General features: G+C 42.8%; 1 protein-coding gene across 1 annotated transcript in view; it reads right to left on the bottom strand.

The window, feature by feature from the left end:
• Window positions 1-16,404, bottom strand: part of MAT2B (methionine adenosyltransferase 2B) — a 115,558-nt gene extending 99,154 nt beyond the window's left edge. Inside the window, exon 1 of the mRNA XM_040404896.1 lies at window positions 16,302-16,404. Within this exon, the coding sequence (XP_040260830.1) occupies window positions 16,302-16,322 (21 nt within the window). The 5' untranslated portion in view covers window positions 16,323-16,404. The remainder of the gene's footprint in view (window positions 1-16,301) is intronic.
• Window positions 16,405-21,926: the final 5,522 nt, after the last annotated feature.

Genomic DNA, 21,926 nt, shown 5'->3' with positions numbered 1-21,926 from the left:
GGTGCTGGTGAATTTCTGTCCTCTGGCTCCTCCTTATGGTTCATTGCATTATAGAAGACCCCCCTGGCTTGTATTTCAGGATTTTCTGTATTTTGGGCTTTTGTGACTACAGTTTAGGCTTCTGGCTTTCTGGTATCGGATTGATCTCCTGGTTCTGACTCTTTGGCATGTTTTGGTTTTCTCGTTTACCTCGGACGTTACTTGTACTTTATTGATTAACTGGTATTTGAACTTTTTTCTGTACTCCTGGTGTTTCTTTGTTCGTCCCTGTTTGTGTGTCGCCCTTCACGTATTGCAGTATAGTAGTGTCATCCAGTTGTGAGTCACTGCCTAGGGTGATCGTGAAAGTAGGTAGGAATAGGGGGTCTGGGCAGTTTAGGGCTGCACTATACCTTTTTGAGTGCAATAGTAGTCATTATCCTGACACCGCTCCTCTGCTGCAGGTGGGTACAGCTGCCACTCTGCTCACCTGCTCCAGTGTTTCGGCATTCTGGTCCTGTTGTCTCCCTCTCTCTGCTCAGTAGTCCCAGCTGTGGGGGTAGCACTGTACATCCTATCTGCAGGCTAAGGCCTGCTTCTTGCCGGCTATGCCTCTCACTGCCCATAGGGCACATGTGTTGTCCCTCCAGCTCTTAACGGGTCAGTTTCCCGTCCTGACCCTTACTGACTCTTTGCTGCTTACCCTCACCTCAGATTGTTTATAGGACTGCTCGTACTCTTCCTGCCCTGATCTCGGCCTGTCCCTGACCACACTGGTGTCTCTTGATCTCTTTAGATCAGTAGTCACTCAAACAAAGACAGCTCTAAGAGTCCAGATCCCTGTACAGGGTTTAAAGGGTAAAGACCAGGATAGCTGTTTAGGTACAGTATAGCCCCAAACTTCATCTGTCCCTGCAATGTAATGCTGATGGTTATCATGGCAGCGGGAAGCCAGACCCCCATGTCTATCATTAAAGGGGTTATCTCACTTCATCAAATGCCATTGATCATGTAGAGAAAGCTTCCATTACAACCACTCTGCAATCCAGAAGAGGTGGTCGTGTTTGCACACTATAGGAAAAAGCACTAGCCTATGTGGACTCCCGTGGTTCCAGCCACCAGAGAGGGTGGCACTTTTTTCTATAATGTGAAAACATGACCACCACTGCTAGATTGCAGGGTGGTCATAACCATGGAAACGAGGAGTGTATAATGTCATGGAAAAATGAATCCAGCCAGCAAAGGAGGCAATATTGGCAATTATAGTACATTAGTAAGTGGCTTGTATTAACTTTCTCTACATGATAAATTACATTTGCTGAAGTGAGACAACCCCTTTAACCGCCTCCGGACCGCCTAACGCAGGATCGCGTTCCGGAGGCGGCTTTGAGATTTCGCTCAAAGCCGGCCAGCGCATGCGCATCGCGGGCCGGCAAATATAGAGGAGTATTTTGTCACCAGCCTGCCAGCCAATGATCGTAGCTGGCAGGTTGATGGTTTTTAAAAAATCGAATCACAAGCCATCTAACACCTTATATTTATAAATATAATGTGTTAAATGGCTTCTGTGCTCCTCTGCTGGTCCTTTTGGTCGGTTGGTTCCAGCAGAGGAGCAGATATCACAGTGAGTAGTCACCAAACACTACACTTAGCCCCAGATCACCCCCATCACCCCAATTAACCCCTTGATCACCCCTGTCAATCACTAGTGAAAGGGAAAAAAGTGATCAGTGTAAACTGTCACTTTTTTTTTTCACTAGTATTGACTGTTAGGTTTAGGATAGTTTAGGCCCCTTGGTTAGGTAGTTAGCGATTGTTTAGCGCCCAGCCCACCGCACCGCAGTCACTTATTCGCTGATTAGCGTATCGCTAATCAGCATTGGTACTTTTATAGTATCTGTAAGTGATCAAAACTGATCACAGTCAGATCTATAATAGTATTAGTGTCACCTTAGCTCGCCCTTCACCCAAAACGCAGTGTCTGCCCGATCAGGCCTGATCGGTCGCCCACACGTGCGTTCACCCACGCCCACCCCGCCGCAGTGACAAATTTTTTATATTTTTTTTGATCACTGTACAATCACTTTACAAGCGCTGCGATATTTTTTATCAATCGCAGCGGCCTCCGGTACTTCGCTAGCCTCCCATTTGTAAGACAGGCTTGCTTTTTTCCTTGGGTAGTCTCAGGGAATACCCCTAAATTTAGTAGTCCAAATGTCAAACAGGGGGTATTCTTCTGAAGAGGCCTACAGGCTTCTGACCCAGTCGGATGAGGAATGGGAACCCTCATATGACGAATCTAGCGGGTCAGAATGTTAACCTGTAGAAAGCAGTGGCAGTCTGACCCAAAGTTCGGATGAGGAGGTTGAGGTCCCTGATAGCACCAGGCGTACCCGGCCCCTTGTTGCTAGACCACAGGTTGCGCAGGATCCGCTTCAAGGGCAGCAGAGTGGGGCTGGCACTGTCGGATTACGCAGTGAGGCATACACCAGCAGCGCAGCCCTCCCTGGACCTAGTATCAGCACTGCCGTACAACATGGTGAAGTGGCGAGCACCAGAAGAGCAGTTGAAGCTGGTACGGTGGCACGTGCAATAGTTACCCCGTCGCAGCCACCGCACAGACAGGCCCGTAGAGCCCCTAGAGTCCCTGAGGTGCTGGCAAACCCTGATTGGCAGTCCCCAACTTCAGCCCCACCTATAGTTCCCCCTTTCACCGCCCAGTCTGGAGTTCGGGTTGAGACAGCTCAGATCGGTTCGGCACTGGGATTTTTTGAGCTGTTCTTGACTGCGGAGCTCTTGGACATAGTCGTGGCAGAAACAAATCGGTATGCCACTCAATTTATAGCCGCCAACCCGGGAAGCTATTATGCCCAGCCTTTCCGGTGGAAACCAGTCCAAGTTTCTGAATTAAAAAAGTTTCTGGGCCTTCTCCTCAACATAGGTCTATCCAAAAAGCATGAATTGTGGTCATATTGGTCCATGAACCCAATTCATCACATACCTATGTTCTCTGCTGCTATGTCCAGGGCACGATTTGAGGCCATCCTGCGTTTCCTGCACTTTAGCGACAACACCACCTCCCGTCCCAGAGGCCACCCAGCTTTTGACCGGCTCCACAAAATTCGGCCCCTCATAGACCACTTCAACAACAAATTTGCAGATTTGTATACCCCTGAGAAAAAAACATCTGCGTAGACGAGTCCCTTATACATTTTACCGGGCGCCTTGGCTTCAAACAATACATCCCAAGCAAGCGCGCCCGGTATGGGGTCAAATTGTATAAGCTCTGTGAAAGGGCCACAGGCTATACCCACAAATTTCGGATCTATGAGGGAAAAGATCAGACCCTGGAGCCGGTCGGTTGCCCTGACTACCTGGGGAGCAGTGGGAAGACAGTCTGGGACTTGGTGTCACCCTTATTTGGCAAGGGGTACCATCTTTATGTGGACAATTTTTACACAAGTGTGCCCCTCTTCAGGCATTTGTTCCTAGAACAGATTGGCTGCTGTGGCACCGTGCGACCTAGTCGCCGGGGCTTCCCCCAACGGCTCGTTACCACCCGTCTTGCAAGGGGGGAGAGGGCTGCCTTGTGTAACGAAGAACTGCTCGCGGTGAAATGGAGAGACAAGCATGCTCTCCTCCATTCACGCAGACACGACAATACAAATTGAACGGGCAACCAGTGTCATTGAAAAGCCCCTCTCAGTCCACGACTATAATGCGCTCATGGGAGGGGTGGACTTCAATGACCAGATGTTGGCTCCCTATTTAGTTTCCCAACGCACTAGACGCTGGTATAAGAAGGTGTCTGTATATTTGATTCAATTGGCGATGTACAATAGTTTTGTTCTCTACAGTAAGGCTGGGAGAACAGGATCCTTCCTCAAATTTCAGGAAGAGATCATCGCGAACCTCCTGTATCCAGGAGGTTCCGTGGCCCCAACCACCAGTGTAGTGAGCCGTCTACACGAGCGAGATTTCCCCAATGTCATTGCTGGTACCTCAACCCAACCGTCACCCCGAAAAAGCAGGAGTGGAATAAGGCGTGACACCTGCTATTTCTGTCCTGACTGCCCTGACCACCCTGCCCTATGCTTAAGGGAGGGTTTCCGGAAGTACCACACACAGGTACACTTAGCATAGGACAGGCACACAGGGCTATTAGGGCCCTTTCTCTCACAGCTGCTGCAAACCTCTCTTTTCACCTGGGATAAAGTGCATAATGTACTTCGCCACATCTTTGGGCGATTTGCGCTTTGCACATTGTCCCATGGGGAAGGAGAGGTTTGTCCTATAAAGGTAAAAAAAAAAAAAAAAAACACCGGTAAGCAAAAAAGTTAACGTTCTGTTCAAAAAGTTAAATAAAGTTTATATGTTCCGTTCAAATTTTATTCTAAAGTTAAATTTATTGCGTTGCGGCCTGGTTTTTTCTTTTTTGTTTTGTTTTTTTTACCTTCCAGGTGGACCAACCGATTGACTAGCTGCAGCACTGATGTGCATTCTGACAGAAGCATTGCGCTGCTGTCAGATTACACAAAAGTCGGTGTATGCGGTGCTGCAAGACGAGATTTCTCCTCTGGAGTAAAAGATATGTTTGCCGAGGCATATGAGCTGAGGAGGCGGCGGTGTTCATATACTTTGGCAAACACTTTGTATATAAAAAAAATAAAATAAAATCCCGGCAATGATTTATTCATTCACATCGATTGATGTGAATGGAGAAATCTGGTTTGCCAGGGCATACGGGCTAAGTGGGTATGGATGTTGGGCGGAGCTCCTATGTCCTGGCAGACGCCTTTCCCCTCCTTTTTTTTTTTTGGCAGAGATTTTTTCATCCACATTGATCGATGCGAATGAAGAAATCTGTGCCGTTCATTTTTTCTTTCAGCCCAGAGGCTGAACGAAAAAAAAAAATCTCATTACCCGTATGCTCAATATAAGGAGAATAGCAGAAACTCCTAATGCTGGCCATACATGTAATGATTGCGGAGACCCTCAAATGCCAGGGCAGTGCAAACACCCCACAAATGACCCCATTTTGGAAAGAAGACACCCCAAGGTATTCGCTGAGGGGCATATTGAGTCCATGAAAGATTGAAATTTTTGTCCCAAGTTAGGCATTTTAGGGACCCTAAAGCGTGAGAAGAAGTCTAGGATCCAAATGTCTAAAAATGCCCTCCTAAAAGGAATTTGGGCTCCTTTGCGCATCTAGGCTGCAAAAAAAGTGTCACACATCTGGTATCGCCGTACTCAGGAGAAGTTGGGGAATGTGTTTTGGGGTGTCATTTTACATATACCCATGCTGGGTGAGATAAATTTCTTGGTCAAATGCCAACTTTGTATATAAAAAAATGGGAAAAGTTGTCTTTTGCCGAGATATTTCTCTCACCCAGCATGGGTATATGTAAAATGACACCCCAAAACACATTGCCCAACTTCTCCTGAGTACGGCGATACCAGATGTGTGACACTTTTTTGCAGCCTAGGTGGGCAAAGGGGCCCACATTCCAAAGAGTATTTGGGATTTTTTACACATTTTGATTTCAAACTACTTACCACACATTTTAGGCCCCTAGAATGCCAGGGCAGTTTAACTACCCCACAAGTGACCCCATTTTAGAAAGAAGACACCCCAAGGTATTTCGTGATGGGCATAGTGAGTTCATGGAAGTTTTTATTTTTTGTCACAAGTTAGTGGAATATGAGACTTTGTAAGGAAAAAATTAATTTAAAAAAATCATCATTTTCCGCTAACTTGTGACAAAAAATAAAAAGTTCTATGAACTCATTATGCCCATCAGCGAATACCTTAGGGTGTCTACTTTCCGAAATGGGGTCATTTGTGGGGTGTTTGTACTGTCTGGCCATTGTAGAACCTCAGGAAACATGACAGGTGCTCAGAAAGTCAGAGCTGCTTCAAAAAGCGGAAATTCACATTTTTGTACCATAGTTTGTAAACGCTATAACTTTTAGCCAAAGCTTTTTTTTTTACCCAAACATTTTTTTTTAATCAAAGACATGTAGAACAATAAATTTAGAGAAAAATTTATATATGGATGTCGTTTTTTTTTTTTTAATTTTACAACTGAAAGTGAAAAATGTCATTTTTTTGCAAAAATTTTGTTAAATTTTGATTAATAACAAAAAAAGTAAAAATGTCAGCAGCAATGAAATACCACCAAATTAAAGCTCTATTAGTGAGAAGAAAAGGAGGTAAAATTCATTTGGGTGGTAAGTTGCATGACCGAGCAATAAACGGTGAAAGTAGTGTAGTGCAGAAGTGTAAAAAGTGGCCTGGTCATTAAGGCCCCTTTCACACGGGCGAGTATTCCGCGTGGATGCGATGCGTGAGGTGAACGCATTGCACCCGCACTGAATACCGACCCATTTATTTCTATGGGGCTGTTCAGATGAGCGGTAATTTTCACGCATCACTTATGTGTTGCGTGAAAATCGCAGCATGCTCTATATTCTGCCCCATAGAAGTGAATGGGGTTGCGTGAAAATCGCAAGCATCCGCAAGCATGTGCGGTTGCGGTGCGATTTTCACGCATGGTTGCTAGGTGACAGTCTATTCACTGTATTATTTTCCCTTATAACATGGTTATAAGGGAAAATAATAGCATTCTGAATACAGAATGCTTAGTAGGTGATCAATTGAGGGTTAAAAAAAAATAAAAAAATTAACTCACCTTCTCCTCTTGTTCGCGTAGTTCCCGGTCTCTTCTTTACTTCCTAAAAGATTAAAATATCGGCTAGGACCTGTGGTGACGTCAGATCACATGCTCCATCACCACGGTGATGTACCATGTGATTGGAGCATGTGATCTGACGTCACTAAAGGTCCTTTAGCCCACAGCTCATCATTAAAGAAGTAAATAAGAGACCGGGAACTACGCGAACAAGAGGAGAAGGTGAGTTAATTTTTTTATTTTTTTTTAACCCTCAATTGATCACCTACTAAGCATTCTGATTTCAGAATGCAATTATTTTCCCTTATAACCATGTTATAAGGGAAAATAATAACATCTACACAACACCTAACCCAAGGCCGAACTTCTGTGAAGAAGTTCGGGTCTGGGTACCAAACATGCGTGATTTTACTCACGCGAGTGCAAAACGCATTACAATGTTTTGCACTCGCGCAGAAAAATCGCGGGTTTTCCCGCAACGCACCCGCACATTTTCCGCAACGCCCGTGTGAAAGGGGCCTAAGGGTGTTTAAGCTAGGGGGGCTGAGGTGGTTAATATCTGCCCTTTAGGCCATGCCAGAGGTGTAGCCTAATAGGTTGCTATATAAAACATAGCATTCCCACACCAAAAATAAACACATAAAACTCTTTTTTCATTAAACATTTTTTAAAGAATAGTTGGCCATTAAAAAGTATATATTTGCTGCAATCATAAGGATCCATAACTTGCTATCTATACTACTTTGTGCATGGCACAAAAAAATGGCAGGTTTGATATTTTTTTTCAATTCCCCTCTACCACAACCACTATAAACTGCATCCTATCATGCACAACACAAGTCCTTACATGATTATGGCAAGATAAAAAATAAAATTACTATGTTGCTTGGAATGCAGCAATTTATTTTTTTCTAATAAAATTTTATAGTGCAAAGGGTAGTAAAATGTAATAATACAGTATATGCTTGGTAGTTATACTGACCTGTAGAATAAAGTTATTTTTTATTGTATGGTAAACAGTGGAGAAAAAAACACAAATCCTATTGTGGAATCCCTGTTTTTTTCTTTTCTTTTAATTTTTCATTCCTGTTTCCCCCCAAAATTAAGCACAATAGTAGGAAACGTTTAGTGCATGGTATTTAAAGAACAGCGTTTCTTTGCATTAAGAAAGCAAATGAACAAGAAACTAATATTTGCCCAAGAGGATGTATCAGCAGGGTATTACCATTCCCCTTGTCAAATCGGTGACTCTACACAGTCTGGAACTGTCAGTACTCATTAACGTCCAGTTGTCAGTTTATTCAATTTTTTTGGAAGAATAACAGAAACAAGGCAGAGTTCTAATAAAAGTTGATCAAACATTGTGATTTTATAGGGGAATAGAATTACTTACTAAAAAAGACATGTGAGGAGAGCCGATAGATCCTCTATAACAGTGATGGTGAACCTTTTAGAGACCGAGTGCCCAAACTGCAACCCAAAACCCACTTATTTATTGCAAAGTGCCAACACGGCAATTTAACCTGAATGCCAATATAGTATATCTTCCATGTACTTAAAGGGATTCTGTCACCAGGTTTGGGGCTATAGAGATACGGACATGCACGGCTAGATCGCCGCTAGCATATCCGCAATATATGTGTCCTATAGGGCTGTGTGGTTTTAATTTCTTTAAAAAAGGATTTTATAGATATGTAAATGAGTGTTGAATGTGTCCAAGGGGCTGTACTAACCTTCCTTGTGCCCAGCCACGCCCGTCTGTGAAGGAGCCCAGCACCGCCTATGTCTCCTCCTTTCATCAACGATAGATAGCCGTAATCTCGCGATGCGCAGTGCCGGTATAGTGTTCCTTCCCTGTGCTGGCATCAGCCTCAGGGAAAGAACTGCGCATGCACGAGCTCGCGCATCGCGAGATTACGGCTATCTATCGTTGATGAAAGGAGGAGACATAGGCGGTGCTGGGCTCCTTCACAGACGGGCGTGGCTGGGCACGGCTGGGCACAAGGAAGGTTAGTACAGCCCCTTGGACACATTCAACACTCATTTACATATCTATAAAATCCTTTTTTAAAGAAATTAAAACCACACAGTCCTATAGGACACATATATTGCGGACATGCTAGCGGCGATCTAGCCGTGCATGTCCGTATCTCTATAGCCCCAAACCTGGTGACAGAATCCCTTTAATCATTTAGCTATAACAGCCTGCATACATTCAATGCGCTGCCTGTGCTGTTCAAAACGTGCCCTGCACTGATGAATGGCAGGAAAAGTCTAAGGCATATTGGTACACCATAGACTTTTTCCAGGGCACGGGTGCCCACAGAGAAGGCTCTGAGTGCCGCCTCTGGCACCCGTGCCATAGGTTCGCCACCACTGCTCTATAATATCTATACCTATCTTTTCTTAAAGAGGTATTCCGGTTTTAATTATTACATTTCTTTACTTAACTAATAGGATGTTGAACAATTTTCTAATATACATCTATTTAAAATTTTAAATTGCAGACCTTTGTTATATCCGTGCATTTGCCTCTCCTTAAAGAAAAAAAAAATGGTACAGCCCATTTTAGTCCTGTAAAATGCATCTGTAGAAGAGCTAGGTAGGACTAAAAATGGATTCCGTCATGTGACCCTCAAAAGCATCATGTGACCTGGCTTTAGTAACATAGTAATATAGTACATAAGGCCGAAAAAAGACATTTGTCCATCCAGTTCGGCCTGTTATCGTGAGATAGAAGCCAATTTTCCCCACTTAAGGGGAAAAAAATTCCTTCCCAACTCCATTCAGGCAATCAGATAACTCCCTGGATCAACAACCCCTCTCTAGGAGCTATAGCCTGTAATATTATTACGCTCCAGAAATACATCCAGGCCCCTCTTGAATTCCTTTATTGTACTCACCATCACCACCTCCTCAGGCAGAGAGTTCCATAGTCTCACTGCTCTTACCGTAAAGAATCCTCTTCTATATTTGTGTACAAACCTTCTTTCCTCCAGACACAGAGGATGTCCCCTCGTTACAGTTACAGTCCTGGGGATAAATAGATGATGGGATAGATCTCTGTACTGTCCCCTGATATATTTATACATAGCAATTAGATCTCCCCTCAGTCGTCTTTTTTCTAAAGTGAATAACCCTAATTTTGATAATCTTTCAGGGTACTGTAGTTGCCCCATTCCAGTTATTACTTTAGTTGCCCTCCTCTGTACCGTCTCCAGCTCTGCTACAGTACAGACCAAAAGTTTGGACACACCTTCTCATTCAAAGAGTTTTCTTTATTTTCATGACTATGAAGGCATCAAAACTATGAATTAACACATGTGGAATTATATACATAACAAACAAGTGTGAAACAACTGAAAATATGTCATATTCTAGGTTCTTCAAAGTAGCCACCTTTTTCTTTGATTACTGCTTTGCACACTCTTGGCATTCTCTTGATGAGCTTCAAGAGGTAGTCCACTGAAATGGTCTTCCAACAGTCTTGAAGGAGTTCCCAGAGATGCTTAGCACTTGTTGGCCCTTTTGCCTTCACTCTGCGGTCCAGCTCACCCCAAACCATCTCGATTGGGTTCAGGTCCGGTGACTGTGGAGGCCAGGTCATCTGGTGCTGCACCCCATCACTCTCCTTCATGGTCAAATAACCCTTACTTTCAAAGTTTTCCCAATTTTTCGGCTGACTGAATGACCTTCGTTTCTTAAAGTAATGATGGCCACTCGTTTTTCTTTACTTAGCTGCTTTTTTCTTGCCATAATACAAATTCTAACAGTCTATTCAGTAGGACTATCAGCTGTGTATCCACCTGATTTCTCCTCAACGCCACTGATGGTCCCAACCCCATTTATAAGGCAAGAAATCCCACTTATTAAACCTGACAGGTCACACCTGTGAAGTGAAAACCATTTCAGGGGACTACCTCTTGAAGCTCATCAAGAGAATGCCAAGAGTGTGCAAAGCAGTAATCAAAGCAAAAGGTGGCTACTTTGAAGAACCTAGAATATGACATATTTTCAGTTGTTTCACACTTGTTTGTTATGTATATAATGCCACATGTGTTAATTCATAGTTTTGATGCCTTCAGTGTGAATCTACAATTTTCATAGTCATGAAAATAAAGAAAACTCTTTGAATGAGAAGGTGTGTCCAAACTTTTGGTCTGTACTGTATGTCTGCCTTGTTCACAGGAGCCCAGAACTGTACACAGTACTCCATGTGTGGTCTGACTAGTGATTTGTAAAGTGGTAGGACTATGTTCTCATCACGGGCATCTATGCCCCTTTTGATGCAACCCATTATCTTATTGGCCTTGGCAGCAGCTGCCTGACACTGGTTTTTACTGCTTAGTTTGCTGTTTATTAAGATTCCTACCCCATGTCAGTGTTACCGAGTGTTTTACCATTTAGTATGTATGGGTGACTTGCATTATTCCTTCCCATGTGCATAACCTTACATTTGTCAGTGTTAAACCTCATCTGCCACTTATCTGCCCAAACCTCTAATCTATCCAGATCCCTCTGTAGTAGTATACTGTCCTCTTCATTGTTAATTACTTTACACAGTCTAGTGTCATCTGTGAAAATTTATATTTTACTGTGCAAGCCTTCTAGTAGTGTACTGAAGAACAGAACATATACACTATATTCAGTGTACAGTATTTCTGCAGCAGCACCTCATGTCTGTCAGTGTAGAAGCAGATCTCTGTGTGTGCTTTGTTTTGTTTTTTTACACTAAACTTTATTAACAACATGAGAAAATCACTTAGAAACAGTCAGCCATTTTACAAATAACAGACAGGCACACAATGATGTAGTTACTGTAATAACCACAATAAAAATTATGATTCCACCACTAGTCCTGTTTACTTATCCAATGAATGTGTTCTTTGATAACCCAGCATATGAATGTATGTCATGTAACACTGCTTACTGAATGTCAACGGATGCTATGTTTCAGTTTGGCCATGAATGCATTATATAGGACTGATACATGGGCTATACCAGGGATGGGCAAACTTGGCTCTCCAGCTGTTGTAAAACTACAAATCCCATCATTCCCAGTCTGCCTACAGCTATCAGCCTACAGCAGGGCATGATGGGATTTGTAGTTTTAAAACAGGTGGAGGGCCGAGTTTGCTCATCCCTGGGTTATACCATTCTTCTGCATATAGAGGTCAACTGCCTGATAAGAAAGGTGCGTATGCAGAATTTTAAATATATTTATAATAGAAAATTGTATGATTTCCTATTATATAAACAAATAAATATAAAAAATTAAAACCGGAGTACCCCTTTAAGATTTCGGCTATCTTCACACTGTGATAAGGGCCTAAGTTCAGCCATAAGCCTTACTGTGGCGGGCACTAAGGGGCCTAGGCTGGGGCACTGCCTTTTCACGGTAGCCCAGTCTAAGCGCTGCCGTGAAGGTAGGTCAGGACCTAGTGTAGGCCTCAGGCCTGCCTCCAGTATTTCCCAGCAGGCTGCACCTCTCTTGTGCAACCTGCTGGTCAATGTCAGTATAGCACAGTATATGCAATGTATTTTAGAAGCGATCAAAAGATTGCCTATAATAGTTCCCTTGTTGTACTACGTTTGGTGAACTCTGTAAAAAAATAAAAAAATAAAAAAATACAAATGTTGCCAGCAAAAAAAAAAGAATAAAAAAGCGATCAAAAAGTGTTATGTACCCAAAAATGATTGCACAACCGTAGTAAAACATAAAAAAAAAAAAAACTGTATGTATTTGGCATTGCCGTAATCATACTGAGCCAGAGAATACAGTTATCATGTTTATGACAAAAAATGAACACTGAAAAATTCATAACCTAAAAATTCTGTAGCAGTATTGCTGTTTTTTCCTATCCCCTCGCAAAAAATAGTTAATAAACGTTAATCAGTAGGTTATGTGTAGCCCAGCATGGTGCCATTGAAAGCTACAACTTGTTCTGCAAAGAACAAGCCTCTGTACGGCTACAAAGACAGAAAAATAAAAATTATAACTCTTAGAAGGTGACAATGAAAAAAATCGCTTGGTCAGTACGGCACAAAACATACTGGTCACTGAGGGGTTAACTGTATATAAAACTTTAAAAACTGTGGTTTTGTATACAGAGGCATCCTGCAAAAGAGTATACTGCGAAGCATGCTTTTTTTAACATGGAAACCCAGTGGTTATGTATGCCACTGTTTACCTGTACAGTGACATATGCAGGGTCGGACTGGCCCCCCGAGTACCAGAGGATCCTCCAGTGGGCCCAAGCTCTGACAATAATGAAACAGGGCCCTTAAGGTCCTATATACACAGAGGTTGGGCCTTCAGACCCATTTCCTCTGGTGGGCCCAAGAGACTTCAGTCCGACACTGGACATACTGTATGTCACTGTCATATCAAGAATGCTTTCCAATGTGTACTTCTGAAAGAGGGATCAGATGTCAACAGAACCTTAAAGAGGAATTCTCAGAGCCAGCATTTATAACCAATACACATGACAGATGACATGCTGTGTCGGACTGGGGTACCTAGGGCCCACCAGTAAAAAATTTTTTGGGGGCCCATCGTACGGATACATTCAAATATAATAAATAATCTAACAAGTTTTTACATGAACATAGGCTGGTTGAGGTGCTGTACATTGAGTATATGTATGTAGTGCAGTAAGTCTACTGTGTTATGTGCCACTTGTGCAGGGGGTGGGAGACTAGGGGCCCACCGGGGAGTCCCCTGTACCCCTGTGGGCCAGTCCGAGCCTGATGTTCCACTGCTGGAGGTCCTGTGTCTCTCTTTCCTCCTTTCTGCGCCTCCAGCAGTGAGGAGAAGCTTGAATGAAGCAGGGGCAAGCACGCATACTCCCACATTTAACTGTGGGTATGATAGAGCTAATCCAGAACTATACTCGGCTTCTCTTTGTCAGTCACATGGAGAAAGAATGGATCGGCAGTGATGGGACCCCCAGTGATCAGACATTTATTTACTTCTCTAGGTGATAGGTTATAAATGTTGATTCTGGGAACTGAACCACTGAGTTATTCAATAAAATATATCTGTATACTGCCACTTAATGTGTGTTTTTTGGTTTCTTTTCTTATTTCTCCTTCCACCTCAGTAACATTACTGATGTGGATGCACATGCTCATGTTCATCTTTTAATTGTCACCAGCCCTACCTACCATTAGGCCCCTCTCAGATGAGCGAGTGTCTCGCTGCGGACTCGTAGTAGAGCAGCCGGCCTGAACTTCCAGCACTGACGGTGTCACATAGCATTATATTGATTTATAATGCTATGTAACCCTTACAGTTCTGGAATGTATTAGAGGACATTGACAGCATTATGTCAGTGTTATCCAGTACATTTCAGACCTCCAAGGGTTACATAGCATCATAAATCAACATAATGCTATGCGACCCCGGCAGTGCTGGAAGGTCAGGATGGGTGCTGCACTACGAGTCCGCAGTGAGACACTCTCTCGTCTGAAAGGGGCCTTAGAAGATGTTCAGTTACAGGGAGAGAGGTGCAGCAGACAGGACATACCCCTGAGAAAAGGAGTGTCCCCCTAAACTGCAGCAGAAAGGACATGCCCCGTGAGCTGTCAATTTGAAATAAAGCTAGCATAGCAATTTAAGCAATGAATGGAGGAATCTCTGGATCCATGTGAGGTAGAGGCCTGGTTCTAGCTTTGTTAGGGACTGTCATATACTATATGATGTCTGATTAGAATTTTTTATATTAATCATGGGATAACCCCTTTACGTCCAATTTGATTTCATATGGTTACACAATAAAACATGAAAAAGTACAAGGATGTGGATACATTTTATGGGCACTCTACAGGTACCTTTTCAAATGTGTCACATAATTTTATTTCTTAGAAAGGATACTGTGCACTTTGTGAGTGGCTGCATTTACCATCGCCTTACTCAGATGATAGGCTTATTAGATACCGTACTAAATAAGGTGGAAGAAAATCCTGATGTATATGTACTAAGTGACTCCAAATCCTGCATGGATGATCCCAGTCCCCCAGCACCAAGCATATTTTGTCAATGCTGGAAGTGAGCTATGGGCAGCATTCAGGTTTTTACGTCCTTTATATGTGTGATTAAACAAGCCTTAAGTGAATGTACTGTATGTATTTATATGTAAATTTTGACTCAATCACTTCATTGATGAATTTAGCATGCCGAATGAAGATATAATAATTTTTTCTACAGTGGGAGTGGCAATTATCAAGGAATGTAAAAGTTTTATTAATGGTTGTTATTTTTCTTCTGTATTTTATGTTCTTTAAATTACTTCTAAGGTTTAATAACTTCACGTATCCTGATGTTTTCGCTTTAATACAGTTTTTGTTCCAAACATGTAAAGACAAAGTTAAACAGTATAAAGTTATTCATATTTAATCGTGCATAACTAACTCTCATTTAGAACTGGGTATAGCCTAGGAGTTGACCTGCCATGAACTGTTTGACAAACCAGACTGGATACCATTCATTGAGTTCTATGGAATAGGGTGTGGAACTGAAAGAGGGGACTTCACTTTGATATTGCATCTTTTTGGCGCTAATTTCAAAGAAGGGGCAATATAGTGCTGTTAAAGGGGTTTTAACATTATCGACAATGGGGGCATATCGCTAAGATATTCCCCCATTGTTTTATAGGTGCGAGTCCCACCGCTGGGACCCACACCTATATTGAGGACAGAGCCCCGCAAGGTGGTGGCTGGAGGACTCCAGTCCGGCCACCATCAAGTCGGCCCCCGCTCCCTTTCATTTCTATGGGGCCAATGGAAATAGCCGAGCCAGTGTTCGGCTACTTTCACCAGCCCCATTGAAAATGAATGGAGGGTGGCCGTGCATGCGCAGTATGCCCTCCTTCACTTGCAGGGCTCCGTTCTCGATATACTGTAGGTGCGTGTCCCATCCCTATAAGACAATGCGAGCATATCCTAGCGATATGCCCTCATTGTCCATGATGAGACAACCCCTTTAACCACTTCTTTATGTCTTGTTCAGGAAGTGCTCTGCTGTCTGTCTCAATATAATAGAATTGAGATCTCCAACAAGGTGCCTCCCAAACTTGAATTAGGACAGGGTGTATATCAGAAAACAGTACCCAACCCAACTCTTGTGTTTCAGGAAGTGCTAAAAATAATTGCACTTGCAAAGTAAGGCAAAATAATAAAGGGATTAAGGAATTAGCAATTGCATTCATTCACAGAACTAAAGGCTATAAATAGGGCATTGCAACAGAAACAGTAATGAACATTTATTAACAATACAAAGCAGATATGCAGAATTTCTCAGAAAATCTCTACTTCATGACTGTAATATCTACAGACATACTGAATTGTCTGAGATACTACTAGAATTAAATGCAGCCACTCAAAGAAAATAGACAATTATCTATACACTAGCTATAGTTTATGTAGTTTTTTTATGTGCGTTATTTTATGCATTTACATCGACCTTCAAGTTGTTACTGCAATCATCAAGGTACATAACCATACTATATCCTTGCATACGGAAAGCTCAGCTATATGGCCGGTCTATAACTACAGGACTTGATCACTAAACCCCCCTAAATTCTGTATGCAGAAGCCATCCCAGTAAAATCTCTCATGCTGACATCTTACCTCTTCTACTTCCATCAACATATCTGGGATTTTGCAATGAGAATGCTGAGAAAACTGAAGAGCACTGCTTCGGCCTTTGGTTTTCAGTACTGAGCACAGGGGAGGGAGGGAAAGAGGGAGGGAAAGAGGGAGGGAAAGAGGAAGCACCAGCTGCCCTTTGTGCACAGGCAGTGTATAGCTCTTAGTCATTACTATTTATTTCTATTACACATTGACTAATTAATCTTCAGTTAAATAAGATACAACAATGACAAACATCTGATTAACTCTTTCAAGACACAGACAGATTTTACCTACCTGCCCAGGCCTGTGTCACTTTATGTGGAAATAACTTTCGAATGCTTTTACTTATCCAAGCCATTCTGAATTTGTTTTCATGGGACACATTGCATTTTATGTTAGTGATAAATTTAGGTCAATAAATTTTACCCACTGTATATTTATAAAACAAAAATCCCAAATTACAGAAAATTAGGAAAAAGTCGCTTTTTCTCAATTTGAATTTGGCATTATGCACACGGCCATTGTTTTGGTCCGCATCCGAGCCGCAGTTTTGGCCTTTTGAGAATCTATTCGTTTACAGTTTGCCAAATTTTTCAAAAAGTTAAGTGGGAACCCGGATTGATTCCATCTGAACTAAATTGGCTACAATTGCACCGAAAATTGGTATATAACACCATCTAGTCCCCTAGGACCTGTGGACTTAGGAATGTTTAGGAAAATATGTTAGCACTTTTTTGTTAATTTTTTATGAATTTTTTGCTTTTTCCCTCTCACCTCCCAAGCTCTTGACTGAAATGACAGCAATAGTAAATCATGTCAGAGTGACAGACATACATAGCTACGGGTAAATTATTAACAGTGTTAACAAACAGCATGTTTAAAAACACACACAAGGGTCTAGGTAGGCCTGGACCATGGCGTTGAGTTGGAAGGACTGCTAATTTGCCTCTGCCTGGTGCAGCGTGTGAAAAAACTGTTTCATCATGTTGAGGAGACTGAACTGGCTGCTGGTACTACTGCTGCAGCTTTTGCTGCATGTGGTGGTAGGAGGTGGATGACTGTGGGGGGCAGAGAGAAACCTCCCTTTCAGACACACTGGTGACAGGTGTGTGCTAGCCAAAAGCTGTGAACACAGTATTTCTTGGTAATAACATAATTTGGCCTCCCTCTTGGAAGGAGGAAAATATTCCCCCATTTTGCTTTGATAGTGAGGGTCTAAAAGCAGTTGCTCCTATTGACAAATTTTGCGGCCTCTTCCAAAAGCTTCAGGACTAGACAGTTGTAAAAGAAAATATTAATGATTAATATTTGAAGTTAATGTTAATAAATAATATTAATAGATAGGATTAGAAATCATCTATTGTTGACTCCGCCTATTTATTCTTTATACTACCTGTTGCTCTACCTTTTCCTGAACTACATGCATTGGATTATGGTGACAAAAGACTATAAACTGTGCTAGAACAAAAAAAAAGTATTTATTAAGCCAACGTCTACATCCAATTACTTACACTATATCTATATATATTCATATCAATGGCTATATAAATATATATACATATAGACGCACACGGTACAACACTAACAGCACTCTAATAATACTAACTACACCAACACAATTCCAATTCCACCCCAAAATCTATCTAATTATACACTCACACACACACTATAGCAGCACCCTCCTAAACCTAACTACACGCTGTCCCTACAGGGTAGAAAGGGTTAAATACAATCAGAGGCAAATGCAGGGACCGGGTATAGGAGCACTACAGGGGTTAATGATACTCAGGCAATGTTCATAGTCTCTGTTTCTGGAGGGGCTGCTCGGCTCAACTCATGTCCACTCTTCCATATGTGAAGTCCTTCATATTCTCTGTTTCTGGTGATGAGCCCAAAAGAGAGAGAGCCCCTTTGTCCTGGCTTTGGCTAACATAAGCCCAGAGCAGCCCACCTCCCCCTCCTCAACCTAAGGCTCAGGGATATGACATCATGTTGTGTGTGTGATGGAATGCATGCAGACTGTAACAGATAACTGGCAATTGACCCCCTGATGCTAGCTCAGGATCTATACAGACAAAGAAATCAAAGGAATTCTTGCCCAATGTGTAAATGAGAGCATCCCCCCAGATACACCATGGCACCACAGCACCACACACACCCGTGTCATAAACAATTCCTAAACAGAAGGTGGGGGAGAGCATAAGAACTAGGCTGATATATATATATATATATATATATATATATATATATTATATACACTCACCTAAAGAATTATTAGGAACACCATACTAATACGGTGTTGGACCCCCTTTTGCCTTCAGAACTGCCTTAATTCTACGTGGCATTGATTCAACAAGGTGCTGATAGCATTCTTTAGAAATGTTGGCCCATATTGATAGGATAGCATCTTGCAGTTGATGGAGATTTGAGGGATGCACATCCAGGGCACGAAGCTCCCGTTCCACCACATCCCAAAGATGCTCTATTGGATTGAGATCTGGTGACTGTGGTGGCCATTTTAGTACAGTGAACTCATTGTCATGTTCAAGAAACCAATTTGAAATGATTCGAGCTTTGTGACATGGTGCATTATCCTGCTGGAAGTAGCCATCAGAGGATGGATACATGTTCTCATTCTGTTTATGCCAAATTCGGACTCTACCATTTGAATGTCTCAACAGAAATCGAGACTCATCAGACCAGGCAACATTTTTCCAGTCTTCAACAGTCCAATTTTGGTGAGCTCGTGCAAATTGTAGCCTCTTTTTCCTATTTGTAGTGGAGATGAGTGGTACCTGGTGGGGTCTTCTGCTGTTGTAGCCCATCCGCCTCGAGGTTGTGCGTGTTGTGGCTTCACAAATGCTTTGCTGCATACCTCGGTTCTAACGAGTGGTTATTTCAGTCAACGTTGCTCTTCTATCAGCTTGAATCAGTCGGCCCATTCTCCTCTGGCCTCTAGCATCCACAAGGCATTTTTGCAAGGCATTTTTGCCCACAGGACTGCCGCATACTGGATGTTTTTCCCTTTTCACACCATTCTTTGTAAACCCTAGAAATGGTTGTGTGTGAAAATCCCAGTAACTGAGCAGATTGTGAAATACTCAGACCGGCCCGTCTGGCATAAACAACCATGCCACGCTCAAAATTGCTTAAATCACCTTTCTTTCCCATTCTGACATTCAGTTTGGAGTTCAGTTGATTGTCTTGACCAGGACCACACCCCTAAATGCATTGAAGAAACTGCCATGTGATTGGTTGACTAGATAATTGCATTAATGAGAAATAGAACAGGTGTTCCTAATAATTCTTTAGGTGAGTGTATATATATATATATATATATATATATATATATATATACCCAATATATGCGCTTCCCTCTACAACAGTCGTCTCGGATGAGCTGCTAGTGCCTGACCTCAAAACAACACATTCTCATTCACAGCTTTCCGTTTGCTCATACAGATGCACTAGACAGAAAAACTTTCCTGGTAGTGATGATCGAGCACCAAAATATTTGGGTGTTTCGGGTGTTCAGCCTGAACACATTGCTATATTTGTGTGCTCGGCCGAGCACCCGAGTATAATGGAAGTCAATGGGAGACAACCAGGCACCCCCTGCTCTGAAGAGGGGAGGGTGCCTGGTCCATTGGAAAAGGTCAGAAAGTGACAAAAACACCACCAAAATGGATCGGGAACACCATGGGGACGATGTCTGGATGCAACTTGGACTCCCAGGTCACTGCTGGGAACCATGTTGGTCGAGTTGTGTGCCACTTTTACAGACTGACAAAAATACGCACAAAACCCTCCCAAAAAAATCAATTTTACAGGAAAAATTGTTAGGAAACATTCTTTCCTGTATATTCAATTGTATATAAAGTGCAAGTGCTGCAATATAATTACAAGCAAGAGGCACTCCGAAACAGCCTGTATTTCACATAAAGGAGGGCCTCATTCATATTGTGGTACAATTGTTCAGGTAGTGGGACTCCTACACTCATAAAGCCTATGCACTAACCGACACTCCAAAACACCCTTTGTTACACATAAAGGAGGGCATCATACACACCCTTGAAAAATTATGATTGATGGCCTGCTGGTGACCCTTAAAAACATTTGGAGCAAGGGCCTGCTGATCTGACCATCTAAAACCTTAGGGGCGAAGGCCTGCTGCCGCATTGGTGACTCTAGATAACCTCTGGGCAATTGCACGTCCATGTGACGGTGACAATCTATTCGGATGTCTGCCTTATCGACTTTCGATGTTCTTTTCTGCGCCTACCATGGTGATCACGGGTAACGAGGAATCAGGGTTTGATGCCGGAGAGGGAGCTTGAGAAAGGGATACCACATCCAAGGGATGTCAATGGCTGAAATCTGATTGGGTGCAGAGGGTGGGTCAAGTTATTAAAGCAGAAACATCCAAGTAAGGCAGTAGGCGCGCAGCAATTACCCAATCCTGACTCGGGGAGGTAGTGACGATAAATAACAATACAGGACTCTTAAGATGCCCTTTTATTAGAATGAGTAATACAAAATTACAGGGAATGTCACTACGGTATTTTGGATAAGGAAACGTTATACAGAAAAAGGCCCTGCTGCCGCTTTGTTGACTCTAGATAACTTCTGCCTGATCGCACGTTACCGTGACGTCCACGATCTATTTGGATATCTTACCTATCAACTTTCGATGTTCTTTTATGCGCCTAACATGGTCACCACCGGTAACGGGGAATCATTGTTCGCTTTTGGAGAGGGAGCCTGATAAACGGCTACGGCTACTACTTCAAAGCAAGGCAGCATGAGTTGTGGGCCTGCATGTGTGCTGACCCTGTAAAAGATTTATGTCGCGGGCCTGCAGGTGAGCTGAAGCAGTAAAAGATTTTAGGTGCGGGCCAGCTGGTGAGCTGAGGTGGAACCGACAAACCCAACTTGAATTTGATGGCTGCATTAATCTGCAGGTGACCGTGATACAGCTTCATAGATTGTTTCCATCTGCATCTTTCTAAGCAATCTGTGGCCTTAGTCTTTTATCTAGGCCTCCTCATGCTGCCATCTCCACACCATGTCACCTTGCCACTCATTTGTATCAGCATGTTGATACTACTGATGCTGCTTAAAAGGACTTAAACTGATCACCAGGCCCACAATTAAATTAAGGTTTTGTAATCGATAAACCCAACTTGCTTTTGTGGGCTGCATCAGTGGCGTAGCTAGAATTGACTGGGCCCCACAGCAAATTTTTGAATGGGGCTCCATCCCACAGTAATTTTTTAGCGACCACTTCCTTTCATGCCGCCCCCATTCCTGTGGCTAGTAAAGATCGCTCTCTCAGACCAGGGCCGGCTGCTGTTCCATCAGTTTTATACACTGTCTATACTGTCGCTGTATCTAATTTCATTGTGTAATACTGTTGAGGGGGCCCTGACCAAATCCTTTAGTCCTCCTCCTCCTGGATGGGCCCCTTCTGGGTCAGGGCGCCAAAGCTGCAGCTTCCCCTGCTTCCCCTATAGCTACGGCCCTGGTCTGCATTAATCTGCAGTGATACAGCTCCACAGATTGTTTCCATCTGCATCTTTCTAAACAATCTGTGCCTGTCTTTTATCCAGACTCAGTCATTGT

This window comes from Bufo bufo, chromosome 1 (genome assembly GCF_905171765.1).
Source record: "Bufo bufo chromosome 1, aBufBuf1.1, whole genome shotgun sequence".
Classification (NCBI taxonomy): domain Eukaryota; kingdom Metazoa; phylum Chordata; class Amphibia; order Anura; family Bufonidae; genus Bufo; species Bufo bufo.
Note: the sequence above shows the minus strand (reverse complement) of the source record. Positions and strands in the feature narration are given on the sequence as shown.